This window comes from Schistocerca gregaria, unplaced genomic scaffold, assembly GCF_023897955.1.
Source record: "Schistocerca gregaria isolate iqSchGreg1 unplaced genomic scaffold, iqSchGreg1.2 ptg000379l, whole genome shotgun sequence".
NCBI classification, from domain to species: Eukaryota; Metazoa; Arthropoda; class Insecta; order Orthoptera; family Acrididae; genus Schistocerca; species Schistocerca gregaria.
In genome coordinates this window covers 411,588-430,000 of record NW_026061825.1, presented here as the reverse complement: position 1 = coordinate 430,000, position 18,413 = coordinate 411,588, and the positions used below count along the sequence as shown (strand labels likewise).

The following is an 18,413-nucleotide window of genomic DNA, read 5'->3' as shown; positions in this document are numbered from 1 at the left end:
CTCTAACAACGCTGTCCCAGTATCTCGACGTCTGTACCAGAATCCTCGTGCGGTCATACTCCATAGCGTGATTTTCCGACAAACAATGTTCAGCGACCGCCGACTTGCTCGGATACATCAGTCAAGTGTGCCTCTGGTGTTCACGGCATCGATCCTCAACGGTACGCATCGTCTGACCAATATACTACTTGCCAGATTGACACGGAATCTGGTACACGCCAGCCTTCCGCAAACAGAGTTCATCTTTGGCGCTCCCCACTAGTGCACGAGTTTTATTCGGAGGACAAAACACAGTTCCGACCCGGTGTTTCTTCAGAATGCGGGCGATTTTCCCCGAGAGTGCGCCTGTGTATGGAATAAATGCAGTGCCTACCTCCTCCCTCGTGACTTCATCCATCTCAACAGGTTGTGCTGCAGTGGTTGGGCGGAGAGCGCGTTGGATCTGCCACTCTGAGTACCTATTTTTTTCTTTTTTTCCCATTTTTTCGAAACACAGTTCTCAGATGTTCCAATTCCTGGGGTAGACTCTCTGTGTCAGAGAGAGTGCGTGCCCTATGTACTAGAGTTTTAAGTACCCCATTCCTCTGTGAAGGGTGGTGGCAGCTGTCTGCGTGCAAATACAGATCAGTGTGTGTTGTCTTTCAACATACTAAGAAATCCTGACTAGTGAGGGATGAGTGTGGGGTGGAGTTGGGTTTGAAGATAACTTTTGTACATTTTTCTTGAAAAACTAAAAATGTGTTCTCCGGAGAAAACACATCCCAGTACAAAATTTAGCTACAGTAAATTTCCTACAAAACGTCCTGCTCACATTTTTCTGTAGGACCACCAGTTTGTGGTTTACGAAGGTCAGCAAATAACACCGCAGCTTTAATAAAATGACAGCTGCAGGGGCAGGTGACTCACCCTGTATAAACAGTATTACATATTTTTAACTGCATTAACATGTTCCACAAGGTCCTGAGGTGCAGGCAGATGATTTAAGTACCTCACCATGGTATTTTGGCAGACAACAATTCAACCATATTCAGGTGATGGATGAAGGTGGCTAAACAGTTATCAGAAATACCATGGCAATATGTCATCATCATCCGGCTTCAATCTTGAAAACTCATGGTACACTCATTACACAGAAGAAAACTACAAAAACTGTATAAAAGCATGTTGAGGTCATACTTGTGGTTCACAGTATTAACAGGCTTTCTTTCAGCCTTCCTCTTTTCATACCAGAACGGAGTTGTCCACATCTGACTGTCAGCTCTCACTCCAAATGCTTGTTATTTCATATTTCATCCTTGGGAAATGAAGCTAGTATGCATATGTAATAGTATACTGTGGGTGATTCAGCTGGAAGTAGATGAGCTGACAAATCTCATTCCAGGTTTGGGAAAGACAAAGATGATCACTTCTTACAGGTTTTTCTAGTTTTCTCACTCTGCCCATCCAGCACAGCACATTCGTACGTCCCACAAGAGAGATTAATGCAATTACAGAATTTTTGGATAACAAGCCATTTGTCTTTAATAAAAGTATCAAACAATTTACTGATGTTCCAATCACTTCTGATGTGAATGACCTAGCGAGCTCATTATCAGCTGGAGGCAAATGGACAACAGTGATGTGGTAGAAAAGCCCCAAGCAGTAGGCAAAATTTAGTACAAACCATGTAACTTTCCTTTACACTTTTAGAAACAGATATGTGGTCTTGACCATTGGTCTGAGTACATCTTAGCTGTCACAGGACATCTAACCTGATGTATTTACAGCTGATCTCTGAATGGACCCAACAAGCACAGAGAGGGTGGGGTTGTTAGTCACTGTGTGCTCCAACGTTAGGTAGATGGTGGAGCTCGCTCAGAGAAATTGCAGGCAGTCAGGAAAAAGGCCTGCATTCACTTGGTAGGTCTACCGTGAGATCTTGTCAGATGTGGAGGAGGCACTACCAGTAACTACTGAGTGCACTGGCTGCAAATCTTGCCTCATGTCAGCACGACTGACATCTGAAATCGGGATTCAGTTGTCATCCTCTGTTACTGCAGTTAGCTAGATGAAATGGTTAGAACAGCTATCCCCACATGCTGTGGGCTACTAGGATACTGGTAGCAATGTGTGTGGAATGCACACGTGAGGTGTTTTTAATGGAAACTCCTCTACATGCCTGATAAGGTGCAAATTTATTTTGGAGATGACACATCAATTATGGAGAGTATTACTGACATTGCAGGTCAGAAAGTAAGTTAGTGTAGAAGTAGTTAACTACACCAGCATTCATGAAAAAATTCCAGGAATAGTCTCACTTATAAACGGCAATAACATGTATGTAGAACTAGAGTTGAAAGCTGTATGAAATTTCAAGTGAAGAGAAATAAAATTTTTAATTCAGATTGGAATGTCTATTTCAAAGACCGGCAGTATGGCAGTGATGGTGGTGTGTTTATAGCTGTAAATAATGCAACAATATCTTAAAAGGGCAGTACAGATTCTGGATTCAATATAATTTGGGTTGATTAAGTGTGAAAGGTGGTTCAAATGTGGTAATTAGCAGCTTTTTACAAGGCTCCAGTCTCAAGAGATATACAGTGGAAAAATTTGAGAAAGTATTATACAAATTTTCTGATAATGTTATAGGGTTGGGAGGGGGGTAGGGGGATTCAGTTTACGACCTATAGACTGCGAGACTAATGTGACGTATGTGGATGGTAGTACAGTGATTACTGCTGTATTGTTCTAAAATGCCTTATCTCAGCACTAACTTCAGGACTTAGAGGACTGGCTCATGAGGGTAACACAATATCTCACTGTTACAAACACCATTGGACTGTCATACTAGACAGAGGGCAACCAATGTTACATGTTTACCTTTGTCAAGAAATGGCTGTCTAGACAGTTTACTGTATTGTACACAGCATGCAGTATCAGCTCTCCATACTTCTACTAAGCAGTTGGCAGAATGTTTATGAGCAGTGTTATAGGATGCTGTCCTTAACATTACATACGACAACCAGACCGCCTACATCTTAACTTCAGCACAACCTGGTGAGGATTTAGAGTAAGTTTGTTATCAGAGCGATTTCCCTACTTTATTCTTTAAAATGCTGTAGCTTCAGCCTAGTTTCCCCGTTTTGTTTAACTGCAAGCAACCTGAAGATTTTCAAAGAAAAGAGATTGCCTGCATAACACAATAAATGTAAAACACACACACACACACACACACACACACACACACACACACCGGCAGTGGCATTCATTAATTATGAACACCTAAACTGTTGAACTGTTAAGACTGGAGTCGGTATCACATTACCAGGATGTTGAGCGAAGAGTGGGGTTGAGTGATCCCGTAAAGCACTGGGGCACTAATGAAATATCACTCAATTAACAATCATGTATTAGTGAGAATTTTATGTCACACTGTTTTCTTCCCAGCACTGCTTAGCAGCGACCACGCTGCTTATAAGCCAAGGTGACATATCAGTGTCCAAGATGGATTTGCTGAGCACAGATCCTTGCATTGCTTGTGGCCAGCACTACGGTCCTGCCCGAGGAGGGTGCAGCAGCCGTATGTGCTTGCAGTTTGGTGTGGCTGTGGCACGTCAGCGCTCTCCAAGAGTGAAGTTGCACTTAGGCTGAGCCCAGGAAGTATGCATACCACTTTCATCAGTTGTCAAGATGGTGTATAGACTGAAGACCAAGCAGTAACATTAACATCCTGAGTAGCAGTTCCAGTACACAGGCAGTGTAGCGGTACTTTTACTGCCTCAGTAGTGGTGACACATGTGCCCTGCAGCTAAGCTGAACAGTCTGCAGGTAAGCAGACTGTGTTTTCATCCATGAAGACTGGCCTAGCCTCCATTACGAGTCAGTGACCACTGTGTCAGGCAGGACTGCGAGATGCAGACCAGTCCCCTCTACAGTCAGGCAGCTGTGGACTTGAAGCTATGGACTTCAAGTTAGCGTCAGCTTCCTAGACACTTTTACCATAGCATCCTGCACCTGAATAGAGCTGGTATCCGTAACTCACATGGAAAGGATTAACTATCACAATGAGCTTGATGAGGGTAGAGGTTTTATAGGTGGTGATAAACTCATATGCAACTTCAGACATGTGAGGAAGGACACTATACAGCACAAAGTAACACTCTCTTAACATTTCCGATAGCGCTACTTTCCACACAAGCATAAAAATCCCAACCACGTTTCCTGGGATATATCTCAGAGGTCAGTGCTCGACACTGTAGTGCACTCTGTCCTTCTGGGTGTTCACGGTCTGTATCAATCCAGCTGTCTTGCTTCTTTGGTCCTGTTGATGAAATGTTTCATGTAGTCATGCCAAGCATTGTGCGGTTGAAACTATAATTTTCGACTAGTGGCCATGGAGCAGAAAGAACGGTGTGAAGCCTTTAGTATCTTGCTTCACTGTGTTATAAGTGAACATCATGATGTTATATCATACCCCAAACCATTTTATTTGACAACATATATCAAGAGCATATCTGCCAGTATTTTATTAAAGCATTCTATGAGGCCATTCGTATGTGAATGGTAGGCAAATGTCACCCTGCGGGTGATGTCACAATATGAAATTAACTCTGATACTAGTCTACACTGGAAAATTTTTCCATGGTCAGAGATGATCACACATGGTGCTCCATGCTTCAAAATGACACCTCCTACAAGGAACTTTGCAATTTCTGGAGATGCAGCAGTCAGCACAGCTTTAGTGACAGCATAGCAGTTGATGTAGCCAGTGCAGACTATTGCTCACTGATTCTCGTTAGTCAACTTTAGGAACCTCCCAAGAGTTCTATTCCAATTAAGTGGAATTGTACTACTACAGGCGGCATTAGTACAAGATGCCCTGGAGACAATTGCAGCATATGATTCTGTCATTGACATTCCTTACATTGGCTCAATGTCAAACAGATCCATAGACATCTGGCCAATTATACCTATGTCTGATTACATCTAGAATCTTCAGGAAGCTTAGGTGAACAAGTGTTGGGACTGTCATGAAAAACTTCAGGATAGCTGGCCATAGTTTAGGCAGGATGACGACCAACCCTTTCTGCCCCACTGGGTCATACTCTCTCTCTTATACAATGCTCCATTACTAAAATGTCCTTTTGTCAGTTCCTCCTCCTTCACGGCTTGTATGCTTTTCAGCAGTGCTGGATCTCCTGCTGATTCAGTAGCAATGTCTTAATGTAGCAATGACTAAAAGTACATCCTTATTCCTGTCTTCTGCCATACATTTCCTTGAAAGGCATCCAGGGCCTCGTGCTTGCTTCCACTTTTGGATACCACTGTGATGTTCTTCTAAAGCCTCAGTGCCCATTTCACCATGGATTCGCCAGGCTAACCAGCTGGCACCAGGGTAAATTATTTTGCAAATAACTATGGCTTGAAAAATCAACAAGGCACTCTTTCTCAGTTGTAGAGCACTTCCTATTGGAAATCATAGTCGTCTGGAAGCATAAGCTATCACCTTTTCAGCACCTTCCTATATTTGCACTAGAACTGGCCCTATTCCAAAACCACTAGTGTGTGTGAATTTCTACCTTGACATTCTCATCATACAATGTTAGACTGGGAAAGACTTTAGTGCATCCTTATGACAAAGGAAGAACTTTCTTGCACTTCTTTCCAGGAAAATTTGGGATTTCCCTACAGTAGTTCCTGTAAGGGATTTGCCTTAGAACAGAAGACCTTTACTAATTATGGTCTCCTTCCAAAGACTCTTGATACACCGCTCCGAATGCCGTTTCCATTCCTGGAAGCTGTCTTATTACACCTCTTTTTAGATTGCAGGAAGTGCCGCCTGTGCAATTTCTTTAATTTTTTTTAAATTTTATTTCATCTAACATTGCAAATCTTCGTCCCTTCAATGGGTTTTCAACTTTGGAAATAAGAGAAGTCCACAGGGGTCAGGTCTGGAGAGTACGAAGGATGAGAGATCACAGTGATTTCATTGTTTTGGTCACTAGTCATGCATCAAGAGGGATGAATGCGCAGGCGCGTTATCATGATGCAGTAGCCAGGAATTATCTCACCCTATTTCAGGCCATTTCCTTCTCACATTTTCTCACAAGAATCGCAATACGTCCCAACAGTACTATTGATTAACCTTTTGTCCCTGTAGCATGAATTCATGATGAACTAATCATTCAAATTCAAAGGAAACTACCAGAATGACTGACATTTGACCTGACCTGACAAGCGGTTTTGTTCTTGAATAACCTTTTCCAAGCCACTGTGAAGATTGAACCTTGGTCTGAACATCATAGCCGTAGACCCATGTCTCATCACCAAATTTGTTTCTCTCAATGAACATCTCTTTCTCATTTGCACGATCCAGAAGTTCTTAACAGATTTGAGGCAAAGGTCTCTCTCATCTTGAATTGTAAGCAGTAAGACAAACTTGGCGGCAACATGATGCATTCCAAGATGCTGTGTTAAGGTTTCACAACATCATCCAGCTGAGATGATGATTTTTTTTTTTTTTTTTTTTTTTTTTTTTTTTTTTTTGTAATCTCTCATTCAGTCTTCGATTGGCACGCACAATTTCATCGACGTTCCTGACATGAAGGTTGTCAGTAGACATGGCCAAAAGACATAACCCTGAACTCTGAGGTCGTCAGGAGGTATGAAGGCAATCTTTTCCCAGTTAGTCTCATAACCTCAATTTGCCAACAGTCTGCCTGCATTCCCAAAGTTGAGAAACAGTTCTGTTCTTCCAAGTAGTCTAGGATGTCATCAATGCACAGCAATGAATAGACTTTTTTGTGATTTTGTTGAATCGTCAGCTGTTGACACAGAAACACCATGCACTGTCCTCCTTCACAAGGACCACAGGAGATGATCAAGAACACACTAAATGTTGACTGATGTCATCTTGCAATACCTTCCCCATTTTCTCCCACATTATCCATCATTCAGCTACTGACACCATGTATGACACTAATTGTTGGATGATCCCTAGTTTCAGTATGGTATGTACCATGGCCACTTGGTCTGTTTCTTCTCCACTCCCAATTTGAAAGCATCTGAAAACTGACACACAATTGTTATTGCTCACTGAAGATGTTCCTCAGTCAGGACAGATCCTACCGGCAGTTTGATAGCACCTTGCTCCCTTGCACTGTCTCTTGTGGTAGTGAAACACGACACTTTATCAATTATGCTGAGGTGCACTTTTTATTCTGGTTCACCTGTCCCAGAGAACATACATTTACAGATCAGTTGTGGCTGCTCATCGCAATTAGTGATCCGAAGTTGTTTTTGACCACTTAGAATGCCTATGATCATCACTGGTATGTAAATGTAGCTTTTGAACATCTACAAAAGCTCCACAGTTTAACTAGGCATTTCGACTGAAACTCTTGTGATCAATGAAGGCTGTATAACTACACTGATTGAAGAAAAATCATAATACCAAGGAATAATTCATGTAGAGTAGCGAAATTTTGGGAAAACATTTGTCTGTGTAACGTATGTAAGTGATTAACACTGCCAGATCAAAGGTTAATGTAAGTACAAGATAAGCCATTATAAATGTATAATGCTGGTATATTAACAAACCAATGTAGCTGCCGGAATGTTGCTTGCAAGCATGCAAATATGCAAGTGTTGCATTGTAAGATTGTGAGATGGAGTTCATGCCTGTTGTACTTGGTCAGTCAACGCAGGGACGATTAATGCTGTTTGTGAGTGACACTGCAGTTTTCATCCAGTGATGACCCATGTGTGCTCAATTGGAGACAGATCTGGTGATAAAGCAGGCCAAGGCAACATGTCGACATTCTGTATAGCATGTTGAGTGACAACAGCAGTATGCAGATGAGCATTATTCTGTTGTAAAACATCTCCTGAAATGCTGTTCATGAATGGCAGCTCAAAAACACTTATTCTCAGAACGAACAAAAAATTTGTAGTCATGGTGCATGGGATAACCACAAGAGTGCTCCTGCTGTCACACAATATCAGACCCCAGACCATAATTCCAGATGTAGGGTCAGTAAGTAGCACACATACAGGCTGGTTACATGCCCTCAACTGGCGTCGTCCTAAACAAAACATGGCCGTCACTGACACAATGGCACAATGGCACAACCAGCTTTCATGAGAAGAAACAACAGATCTCCACCACCTTGCCCTAAAATGAGCTTTTGTTTGACACTACTGAAGTTGCAACTAGTGGTTGTTTGCGGTCAGTGGAATGAAGGCTAAGTGGCTTGGAGCTGTCATTGAAGTAACCAATTTGTATTGTGTCAGTGTGGTGCCAATTGCTGCTGAAACTGCTGCTGCAGATGCAGTACAACGTGCCAGAACAATATGCTGTACACAATAGTTTTCCCTCTTGTAGTGCCACCTTTCCATCCTGAGCCTAGTCATCTCGCCATCATACATTCTCAAGACCCCCAGTGCCAGCAGTCGTGTAGTGGCTACATTGCTCCCAAGTGTTTCTGCAATACTGCAAAAGGAACATACAGCTTCTCATAGCCCTATTACATGATCTCAGTTAAACTTAGCGAGCTGTTGCTAATGGTGTCTGTCACTGTAAAGGCATTCCTGAGTAACAACTCACCACATCCAATTTCAAAGGTAACTAATGCTCACAAGCTTCCCAGCTTTAATTAAAAGCAACTCTTATTTACATCATCATAGTGGCATTACCAGCACCACTCTTACGTGACTGGCATGAAACTGGAACAGATATTGTCATTCGGATATAAAAACATGCCTACCAACTTTCACTTATGCCACAACTCTTTGGTGTTGCTTGGACCTTCATTACCAGTTTGGTTAGTGCGGGACTATTGTTACTCAGTCTGGGACCCTCTTAACATAAGAAATATAGAATGAGATTTTCACTCTGCAGCAGAGTGTGCACTGATACGAAACTTCCTGGCAGATTAAAACTGTGTGCTGGACCGAGACTCGAACTCGGGACATTTGTCTTTTGCGGGCAAGTGCTCTACCAGTTCTGCAAGGTTCACAGGAGAGCTTCTGTAAAGTTTGGAAAGTAGGAGACGAGGTACTGACAGAAGTGAAGCTGAGAGGGTGGGAGCGTGAATCAAGCTTGGGTAGCTCATACGGTAGAGCACTTGCCCGCAAAAGGCAAAGGTCCCGAGTTCGAGTCTCGGTCCAGCACACAGTTTTATTCTGCCAAGAAATTTCATAAGAAATATAGACAATTTAAAGGACAGCAGCCCATTTCATCACAGGCATGCTTAGATGTGCTGAAGCACCATAGGTATGCTCATCTAACTGAAGTGACTAATTCTACAATAGAGGCATTTTGTATCACAGTGATTACTGTTTAATTCCAAGAGCACACATTCCTAAAAGATTCACCCAAGGTATTGCTTCCGCAACATATACTCCATGGGAAGATGATGAAGGTAGAATTAAGAGATATCCGAGGCCTTACAGTAGCTTACCAACAGTTGTCCTTCCCAGGCACCATTTGCAACTAAAAAGGAAACGGGGAAGTGAAGGTGTTATACAAAGTTTCTTCCGCCACACATCATAACGTGGCTTGCGGAGTATAAGTGTATATTTACCGAACTTGAAATTATGACAACCAATCTAAATTTTGTATCTAAAAAAATAATCAGTGTTTGAAAATATAATTGGATGGGTAAAAAAAAATCCACCAAGTGATGGCAGTAGAAAACACACACAAAAGTTAGGCTAAGTGTAAGCTTTTGGAGCCAGTGGCTCCTTTTGGCAGAAAGGTTGAAAGAAGGATGAATCAAAAGGACTGGAAAAGTTTAGGAAATGGGGAGGCTTACAGGAAAGACACTCAGAATGCCCAGTCTGGGGAGAGTTACTGGACAGAACAATATGGAAAGACTCTTTCCTTCTCATCCCATCTGGTAAATCTCCTCAGACCCCAGATTCTGGGTGACTTTTCTGTAACTCTCCCAATTTCCAAACCTCACCAGTGCTTTACCTTCGTTCTCTCTCCCCCCCCCCCCCCCCTCCCCCTTTGACCCTACTGCTAGGAGGGGGAGCTGAGCCAATGGTACAAAAAACTGTTATTAGCCTTAAAGTGACACTATGACAAAAAACAATCTTATCACTTGTTGACATTTCAAAATTTACAGAGCTGCACTCAGAATTTTTCATGAAGCTACAACCGGAAAAACGAACTACTACACAGCTTTAATCAGTACATTTAGTTAAATAATCCACTAGTGTCAACTAGCAGCTGATTCTTTAAGTCTGTTAAAGCATTGGCAATCTTTGTTTAGCATCCTTTACTTTATTTCCATTATACTTAAAGAAACTTACCATTAATGCTTCCATTGTCACACCACTTTCTGGTGGTGCAATCTGCTTCAGCAGGTATGTATAAATTTCTGAATCTACAATATCTCCCTGGAAGTTGCCACACCTCCTATACGAACAAGTAGTAGGAAAACTGCAGTTAATAGAATGCTCTATGGATGTCTACACTCAATTTTTAAATCCAAGGAAATGAACAACAGAAACATGTATCCATAGATGAAACTATTAGAATAAAAAATAAATATAGTGAACAGAGAAAAATACCTGGCTACTCCAGCCCTTTCAAGGTGATGGTTCACCCATCTTAGCAAGATAGCTTCAGGCGATAATTTCATTAGATCCTCTATGTGCTCCCCATCAGACAATAAAGATGTCAAACCTGGGCAGTTCTCCAAAGTTATCTGGTTGAACAATCCAATCTGTTGGAAACAAAATAACATGTTACTGCACTGGAACATAATCAACGAAGAACAGGGACAACAGCCTGTTAAACTGAGTCCTGCATTTTGCATGGGATTTTTGGAGAATTTTTCTGTTTTGTTTCTATTTGGCACAGAAATAAGTCTATCCGTGTAACTTTTCCCTGAAAATTGTGTAATAAACTATAGAAAAATTACTGCTGCACATTCTGAGCTGAACAGCATCATCCATGACAAGTCCTAAATACCACCAAACACTGGCTAGCTCGAGAGAATGTGCAACCTACATATACAATTTATACTCAAGTAACCACTGATTTCTAGAATGTGAAATTTATGTTTTCTGAGTATGTTGCCACTATCCAGTGTATCTTTTGGCAAACAAGGAATATCAAATTGCAGAAACTCTGAGGCAAGAATATATTTAATTTCCTCAAAGTCAAAAAAGTATGTCTCGCTGCATGACTGGCCAAATACCTGCCTAGTTTCGTAGCTGTAGCTTCACAGAATGAAAATGATACAGCATGTAGCTCATGCAGGGTTGAATGAACATGTTTGCATTTTGTACCACTTCTGTTGCATGAACAACCATATTAAATCTTTCGCTTCCTTTTTTTTACCCTAGGATAAAATTATGCACCCACATTTCATTGTTTGTCCTCATATGCAACTCTGGCCATCTTCAACAACCTTATGTGTCAAATAGGATAAATGAAGTGACTAGGCTGTCAAGATTTTGCTGACATTTGTTTTGGAATTCAAGTGAATACATCTTGCAGTAATGCAAGTGATGAAGACTGACATTCCACACCTTAAAATTTCTATACCTGGAATGCACTTTCAGCTGATAGAACAAAATGTTTTTGCCCCTGCACCACTTCAGTCATGACACTATTGGATCGTATTGTGGCATATGGTCTTTCAACATGATGCAAATTGGCAGCATAATATTATATTTTTGTCCTTTCTCTGAATGTGTACACAGAAACCTCTCATTGTGCAAGTAAACATACAAAAAGATATCCAAGCAATACGCAGATGGTAAAACAGGGCCTACTAAGAATCATGTCTCTGTAATATTTTAACTGTGGTACTGAAATGCTTATTGAACACTTCGGTTCCTAGTTACAAATGTCAAATAATTATCTGCCATTCTTAAGTGAAAATAACTATGGTCAATAATTACATAAAGGATGTTGACCCATCCAACATCACATTATCGAAAAAATTATAGTTCATCACCGTGTAATGTGCTGACTTTCCCATCCATCAATACAATGACAAAGTTACAATTACATGGCATTCTAGATTTTTTCCCTTCTTAAAAAATGCTGTTATTGTATTCTTTCTTTCTCCCGAACACACCTTGTACATTACAAGCCACTACATTCTTCCTGTTACCACCTTTTTCTAGCTCCTTTGACTTCTTTTACTTGTGGATGTTTGGGGACACAGTTAAGATCCTCCTCCTAATTTTGCCAATAGAAAGTACTTCTGCTTTGCATGCCTCTGAGCTGCAATATTTTCAAAATCTGTATGTATGACACTCGGTTTCCTCTCCCTCTCACCTCCTGTCCCCCAACCCATCATCACAAAATGAAGTTAAATTTAGATACCTTAATGCCCACATTTTTAAGCCCAACCACAATGTTCTTCACTATGAATTGATCCTTTCTGACTATTCTATACATACAGCAGTTAGCAACAAAATTATGGGCACTTCTCTACCACGGGAAGATGATTGCCCACCCAATAAAGCAGAGGAGGCAACAGTAAGTTTCACAGCAGAATCACACTTACTTATACATGCACATAACCTAAGACTTTCTGGGCCATTACATACCCAAGTGGATCCTGACTGTCCAAGTAAAAAAACCTCCAAGACCACAAATGTCTACAAAAATGCTGTGTTGGCATTGTCATGTTACTTGATGCACACAGGTGCATCCCACTTCCTTAACATTCTGTGGCAGGCACCACTTTGCCCAACATTGTCTTAATAGGCATGAAGCAAGTTTCTGTGCATTACTCAACTGGAATTTGAAACACAGTATACTTAAGTATTCCATTATATCATAATTTTCAGGTTCATTAATGACACATTCCTAGTTTTCCATTGCCTGCATAATTAATTTTGTGCTATCTTAATTCATTTTATGGCCTCTGGTGCCTCAATGTTCAATACTGGAATACTTTCTACACTGTTAGCGCTATCTATGGCATTGATGTCCCTTGCACTATTGTTGAACTGTGATAATTGTTGGGCTGCCGAAGGTTGTACCACTTACGTGAAGAATGTGGGACTTGTTACAGACAGCAATGACAAACCAGTGGACTGTTGTTATTACTGACTACTTTACAGCTAGTGTCTCTCCCACTGAACATGTTATTTTACAACACAAAACCAGTGGTGGTAATGTCCAATATTGACTGTCTGCATCACTATATATGACTTCTTATCTACTGCACCATGTGCCAGGAGGATGTATCCAGCACCAAAAAGAAGTAAGTCTGAGGCAGCCAGGGTTACAGCTGGGCACACAACGCTTCCATCGTTCATGGGCTAATTTAGTCCCTCATTCATTCCATACATACAAATACTGTCCATGCACACATGAATTTTTGCTATTTGTTTGCCTTCTTGGCAATTTGTTTTCTATGTTAATTACGAATGTTGCTTCTTTTCTGGACTTTTTCATGGCTATTCCTTATTGTGTGATTCACTGTAAGTTAAATGAACACTGCGGTCATAATAGTTCTGTCACAATAAGAGCAGTCACATTCTGTGTGTAACAGATCACAACATATTTAGAAATATTAAAATTCCAACAGTGCCAACTACATCAACATAAGAGTAACTGGCAACATCAATCCAAGTAACTGGAATTATTACACTCGTTGCTGATACAGTTGATAGTATGCAAGGTTAACGAACAGCATCTATCAACATGCCACACCCAGCCCCTCACAACCAGTTCCCCAATTCTACTTCAGACTGAAAAGTTCATCACGTTGTATTAAAATTTTAACACACCATAGTAGAGGATGTCATGGTTAACTATAAAGTTCACTAGAAACCAACAGTGTTGGATTTGGGGTACAAAAAGCTGCCCAGTATCCTATTTGCCAATAATGTCTTACTGTGTCACGCCACCCACTGTAATCACACCACTATGTAAAACACAGGTTCTTAAACGTTTGCAGCCATGACTAAGGGACTTAACGAACTATTACTGACTATACCACAATCTCTCGATAACTGCAAGTAAACTAAGAACAGCACGACACTACTCCACACTCCCTCCAAGCTCAGTTGCTCATAATATTGTACACAAAGTTACAAAAGTGTCCTATATTCTTGCATGGGAGGTTACTGCTCAACACTAGGAAAGAATCCCTGTAAACAGAGCTGAAAGAATTACTTTTTTAAATACTGACTGTTCTTTCCTATAATAGTCCATTGTCTCTATCATGCAAACACAACTGGCTGTTCTTCAATTTGGTGCTCATATAAAGTGTACACTTTGTTGGCAGATGTGAAACACACAGATTTCTTTAAATGTCTCCACAACCAGGTTATGCCACTACACCGGCTCAACCGATCCATCACTTATTAAAAGTGTGTTAGGTACAGTCAAAAAACATGTAGGAAACGGGGGAAAGTCCACCATGCATACACCACATCCAGTGTCTTCCTGCAGTAATTATGTCCTCTAATAATGCAAGCTATTTGTCACATGGAAACTGATGATAAACAGGGGGGTGTTAACTTGTCCTGATGTGTACCTGAAGTATATTCACCCTTCCCACCACTGATGGGGTTATGGGGAAACCAGTCATCTGATTAACTAGGAAAAAGGAAATTGCATTAGACTGTCACTAAATGCTCTTCATTTTATTATATCATGATCAGTTTTTAGGCTCTTAGCATCATCAACAATTTACATTGAATAAATGTGCAGTATGTTCATCTTAGGGTTAAATTTTACAGACAATTTTGATGCATACTGTCACACCAGTTACTCCTAGTGCCACTAATGAACGGACATCCTTGATGGCTGGTTGCAGAATGTGTTCAATGAGGTTGCTTGTCGTTCAAATACAGGCTTCATCTTCCCCTACAAAAAATCACAAACTAATCTGAACACACTTGGCTGTCCCTGTATTTGCTCACATGTGTGGTACACATGCACCTGTAAAGTGTGAACATTTTTATCATTACTCTTCAAGCATTCACTGAATTTATATATCAATAGCCCCCCCCCCCCCCTTCCCGATCATCCATGTACTGCTTCCCATGGAGTGCATCCTTCAATGGGCTATACAAATGAAAGTCTGAAGGTGTGAGATCCAGGCTGTAGGGTGAAAGAGAGAGAGAACTGTCCAATGAAGTTTTGCAAGCACCTTTTGGTTGTACAGACTTGTGTGAGGCCTTATATTGTCATGGAGATGGAGAAGTTCATTTGCATTTTCATGGCGACAAACATGCTGAAGTCGTTTCTTCAATTTCCTGAAGATAGGACAATACATTTCAGAGTTGATCATTGCACTATTGGACAGGACAGCAAACAGAGAAACTCTTCAGGGTCCCAGAAGACAGTCACTATGACTTTACTGACTGACAGGGTGACTTTGAACTTTTTGCTCTGAAGGAGAGGTGCTGTGGTACCACTGCATGGACTGCCATTTTGTTTCTGGTTTGAAGTGATAAATCTATGTTTAATCATCTGTGATGATGAACAAATAATTGTCATTATCAGTCTTGTAACATGTAAGCAATTCCACACAGATGGTCCTACACTGCTCTTTACAGTCACCTGTTAGGTGGCGAGGAACCCAGCAGGCACAAGCATATACCTTTCACTATCCCAACTGGTGGATGTGTGCAGCAGCATTACCAACTGGCACATCTAGCTGAGCAGTGAGGTGTTTAATTGCAATTCATCGACCATCTCTAATGGTAGTGTCAGTAAGTTCCAACACTGCAAGTGTCACCACTGTGTGTGGCCAGGCGCCACACGGGAAATCTGACAGGTCTCTGTGACCCTGTTACACTGCTAGATAACTCACCCAACAACTCACCATGCTTTTGTTCACTGTCAGGTCTCCATACACATTTTGCAAGTGCCTATTAATATCTGCAATTCATGAAACTCCAGGGGCTGATGTAGGAATATTCCACGAGCTCCCACAACAAATTCTGCATTTCTTCAACCAAAACTTGCCCGAGAAAAAAAGAGTGTTGTGTTACTTATTCAACCTCTTGTACACATGTATCACGTACATTTAATGAGAGAAGCCTAAAAATCAGTCATGGTATTGTAAAATTAAGAGGATTCAATTTTAGTCCGGTCAAACTAATTTTTTCCTAATGAACCTGATGTTTCCACAACTGCTCTGAATTCGCATCAGCCCATTTGTGGTAATTGTGGTAACATTTGCTACCCCACTGATTGAATCATGCGTGATCTATGAATAAAAACCAAGCTGTGAACTTCATTGTTCAGTCTTAGCATTCGTGGACAGAACTGCCATCTGATACGGTGGTCTTATTGCCCGGAAGCTTTCACACACTGTAAGTGATGAAGTAAGTGCTTGTGTAGAATTTACCCCACAAGAATGGTTTGCCAATTCTTTGCACATTTGATTTCAGGAACATCCTTTAGTATCTTAACACTTGCTCCTCCAAACCTACTTCATCCCTTGTCCTTGTCGCGAATGATCCTATGTCTGTGGGTTGCTGAATCAACCTTCTGAACCTCTTTCACCCCGAGTCTGCGATACTGTGGATGTTGTTTAGTGTACATAACATGTGCCTTCCTATCTACACTGCTGGCTAAACCACAGCAAAACACTATGTCTACAGTTTATTGTGTGGAATAATAGGGCTATTTCACTATTTACATTATTCACACTTAATCACCCATCTTTTACTGATGGCTGCACAACCTCAACATGATTTAGAAGACAGTTTTAAGTTCTACTTCTGACAACAGCACCATAGAGGATAAGTACAGAGCCAAACATAACCAATAAGAAATGAACAATGAAGGTAGTAGGAAGACTTGCCATGAGCGAGTACTGACCTTTCTCGACAGAAGTAGAGTGGGTCATGTTTCACCAAGTATGTTTACACATTTTTTTCTAGTTTTCACCAGTGCTATCTCTAGTTCAAATATAGGTACTTTTTTTGAACACCCTATATATTATACGAAAGCCACTAAAGAATGACCCATAAGAAGGGCTTCATACTACTGTTTGCAGTAGCAAGACACCAACAACAAGATTGACACCTGAGATATATATAAAAAGCGTGTGAAACAAAAAGCACAATTCCCCACCCACGAACATGTACTTCCAGATGACAAACAGATTATGTCTACGTAGATTTTTGGCCTTTCTTAAAAAAAATTAAATATATAGATAGTGATGATGAATGCTCTAGCCAAATAGCCACATATACAGAAACCACTCCACTGGTTTTTACCAAAAACATTGTGATATACAATTTTTGGTATCACCAACTACAGCCTGCAAATGATCTCCGCGTTACCTCAAGGCTTCTGTGCCTGCAATTACATGAAACAAAACTGTCCAATCATCATACATACAATCTAATGAGGAAGTGGAGCAGTTAGCCCACTTGTTAATATTGCAAATTAAGTTTAGGACCGAGGAGTTCCGCTGTTCTTATTTTTAAGGTTTTACAGGACAATTACAGAATTTTCAGTAGAACTTCTCCCCATGTCAAATCCTAGATACTTCTACACCTGTTCTACCCCATTCCAACTATCTGGGATCAATATCAGTGACAATGGTTACAACATGTGCTTCCTATATGTACACTACATATCCACATTATGCGGTGGACTGGAAGAAGCAACTCTACCACATCATGCTGTCACCTTGCCAACACTCCAAGATGCCAGTGAACCCTTCATCATATATTAAAACACCTAATACATCCTCTGTTAAGACAATTCTGCCTCTGAATGACTTACTGGCAGCAAATAATCATGGGAAACTTCTGGAAAACAGTACTGATACCTCTGTGTTCACCAGGTGACTTCACTACCAATGCTTTGATACCCTTATGAGAACAGTGAGGAAAGTGAGGAATGCAGCTGCTTCAGCTGGTCACATTTAGTATTATGACCACAGAGCCTTCCCTGTGTTGGTGTTTTGAGTTAGTTCCAAGTGGGTGGTTGACCCTAAGTGATAGAACTACTGACTCAATATATGGCGGCAACCTGAAGGATTGAAGGACCATCTTTGGGTACATTTATGCTGCACCCTTGCTGCTAGCTGCTAGCACATTACATCTCCTGACTACCAAGGAGCCTTGTTAAATTTACATTACAAGCTCGCCACCAGCACATCACTGCTCACACAGCACCTCACTTTCCTCCCAGGAACCTTTGTCCTGCTGCTGTTCACATCACTAGTGCAGTGGATTAATTGTAGTGCATAAATTAAAAACTATGTTCTGTGCATTGTCTGATGACAGTTAGTCATTTTCTCCTGCCAAAAATGTAGTTAAAGACAATAAGGCAGAATAAGAGGTACGGATGCACCCTCTGAATGTAGATAATCCACACTGCATACAGTTTTCCCAGTTCGATCAAGAATTCAAAAATTATTCAGAGCATTTTTCAGACAGTTATGAATGTCTTAACATATTTTCTGGTTTATTTTACATAT

The 18,413-nt window shown here is 40.9% G+C and overlaps 1 protein-coding gene across 2 annotated transcripts in view; it reads right to left on the bottom strand.

Annotated features, from left to right (window-relative positions):
- LOC126309737 (plastin-2) overlaps window positions 1-18,413 on the bottom strand; it is a gene marked incomplete at its 3' end in the record, with an annotated part of 146,737 nt that overhangs the window by 8,780 nt on the left and 119,544 nt on the right. For both annotated transcript variants that reach the window (XM_049992098.1, XM_049992097.1), the window contains 2 exon segments: window positions 10,297-10,402; window positions 10,558-10,712. In XM_049992098.1, coding sequence (XP_049848055.1) covers window positions 10,297-10,402; window positions 10,558-10,712 — 261 coding nt within the window.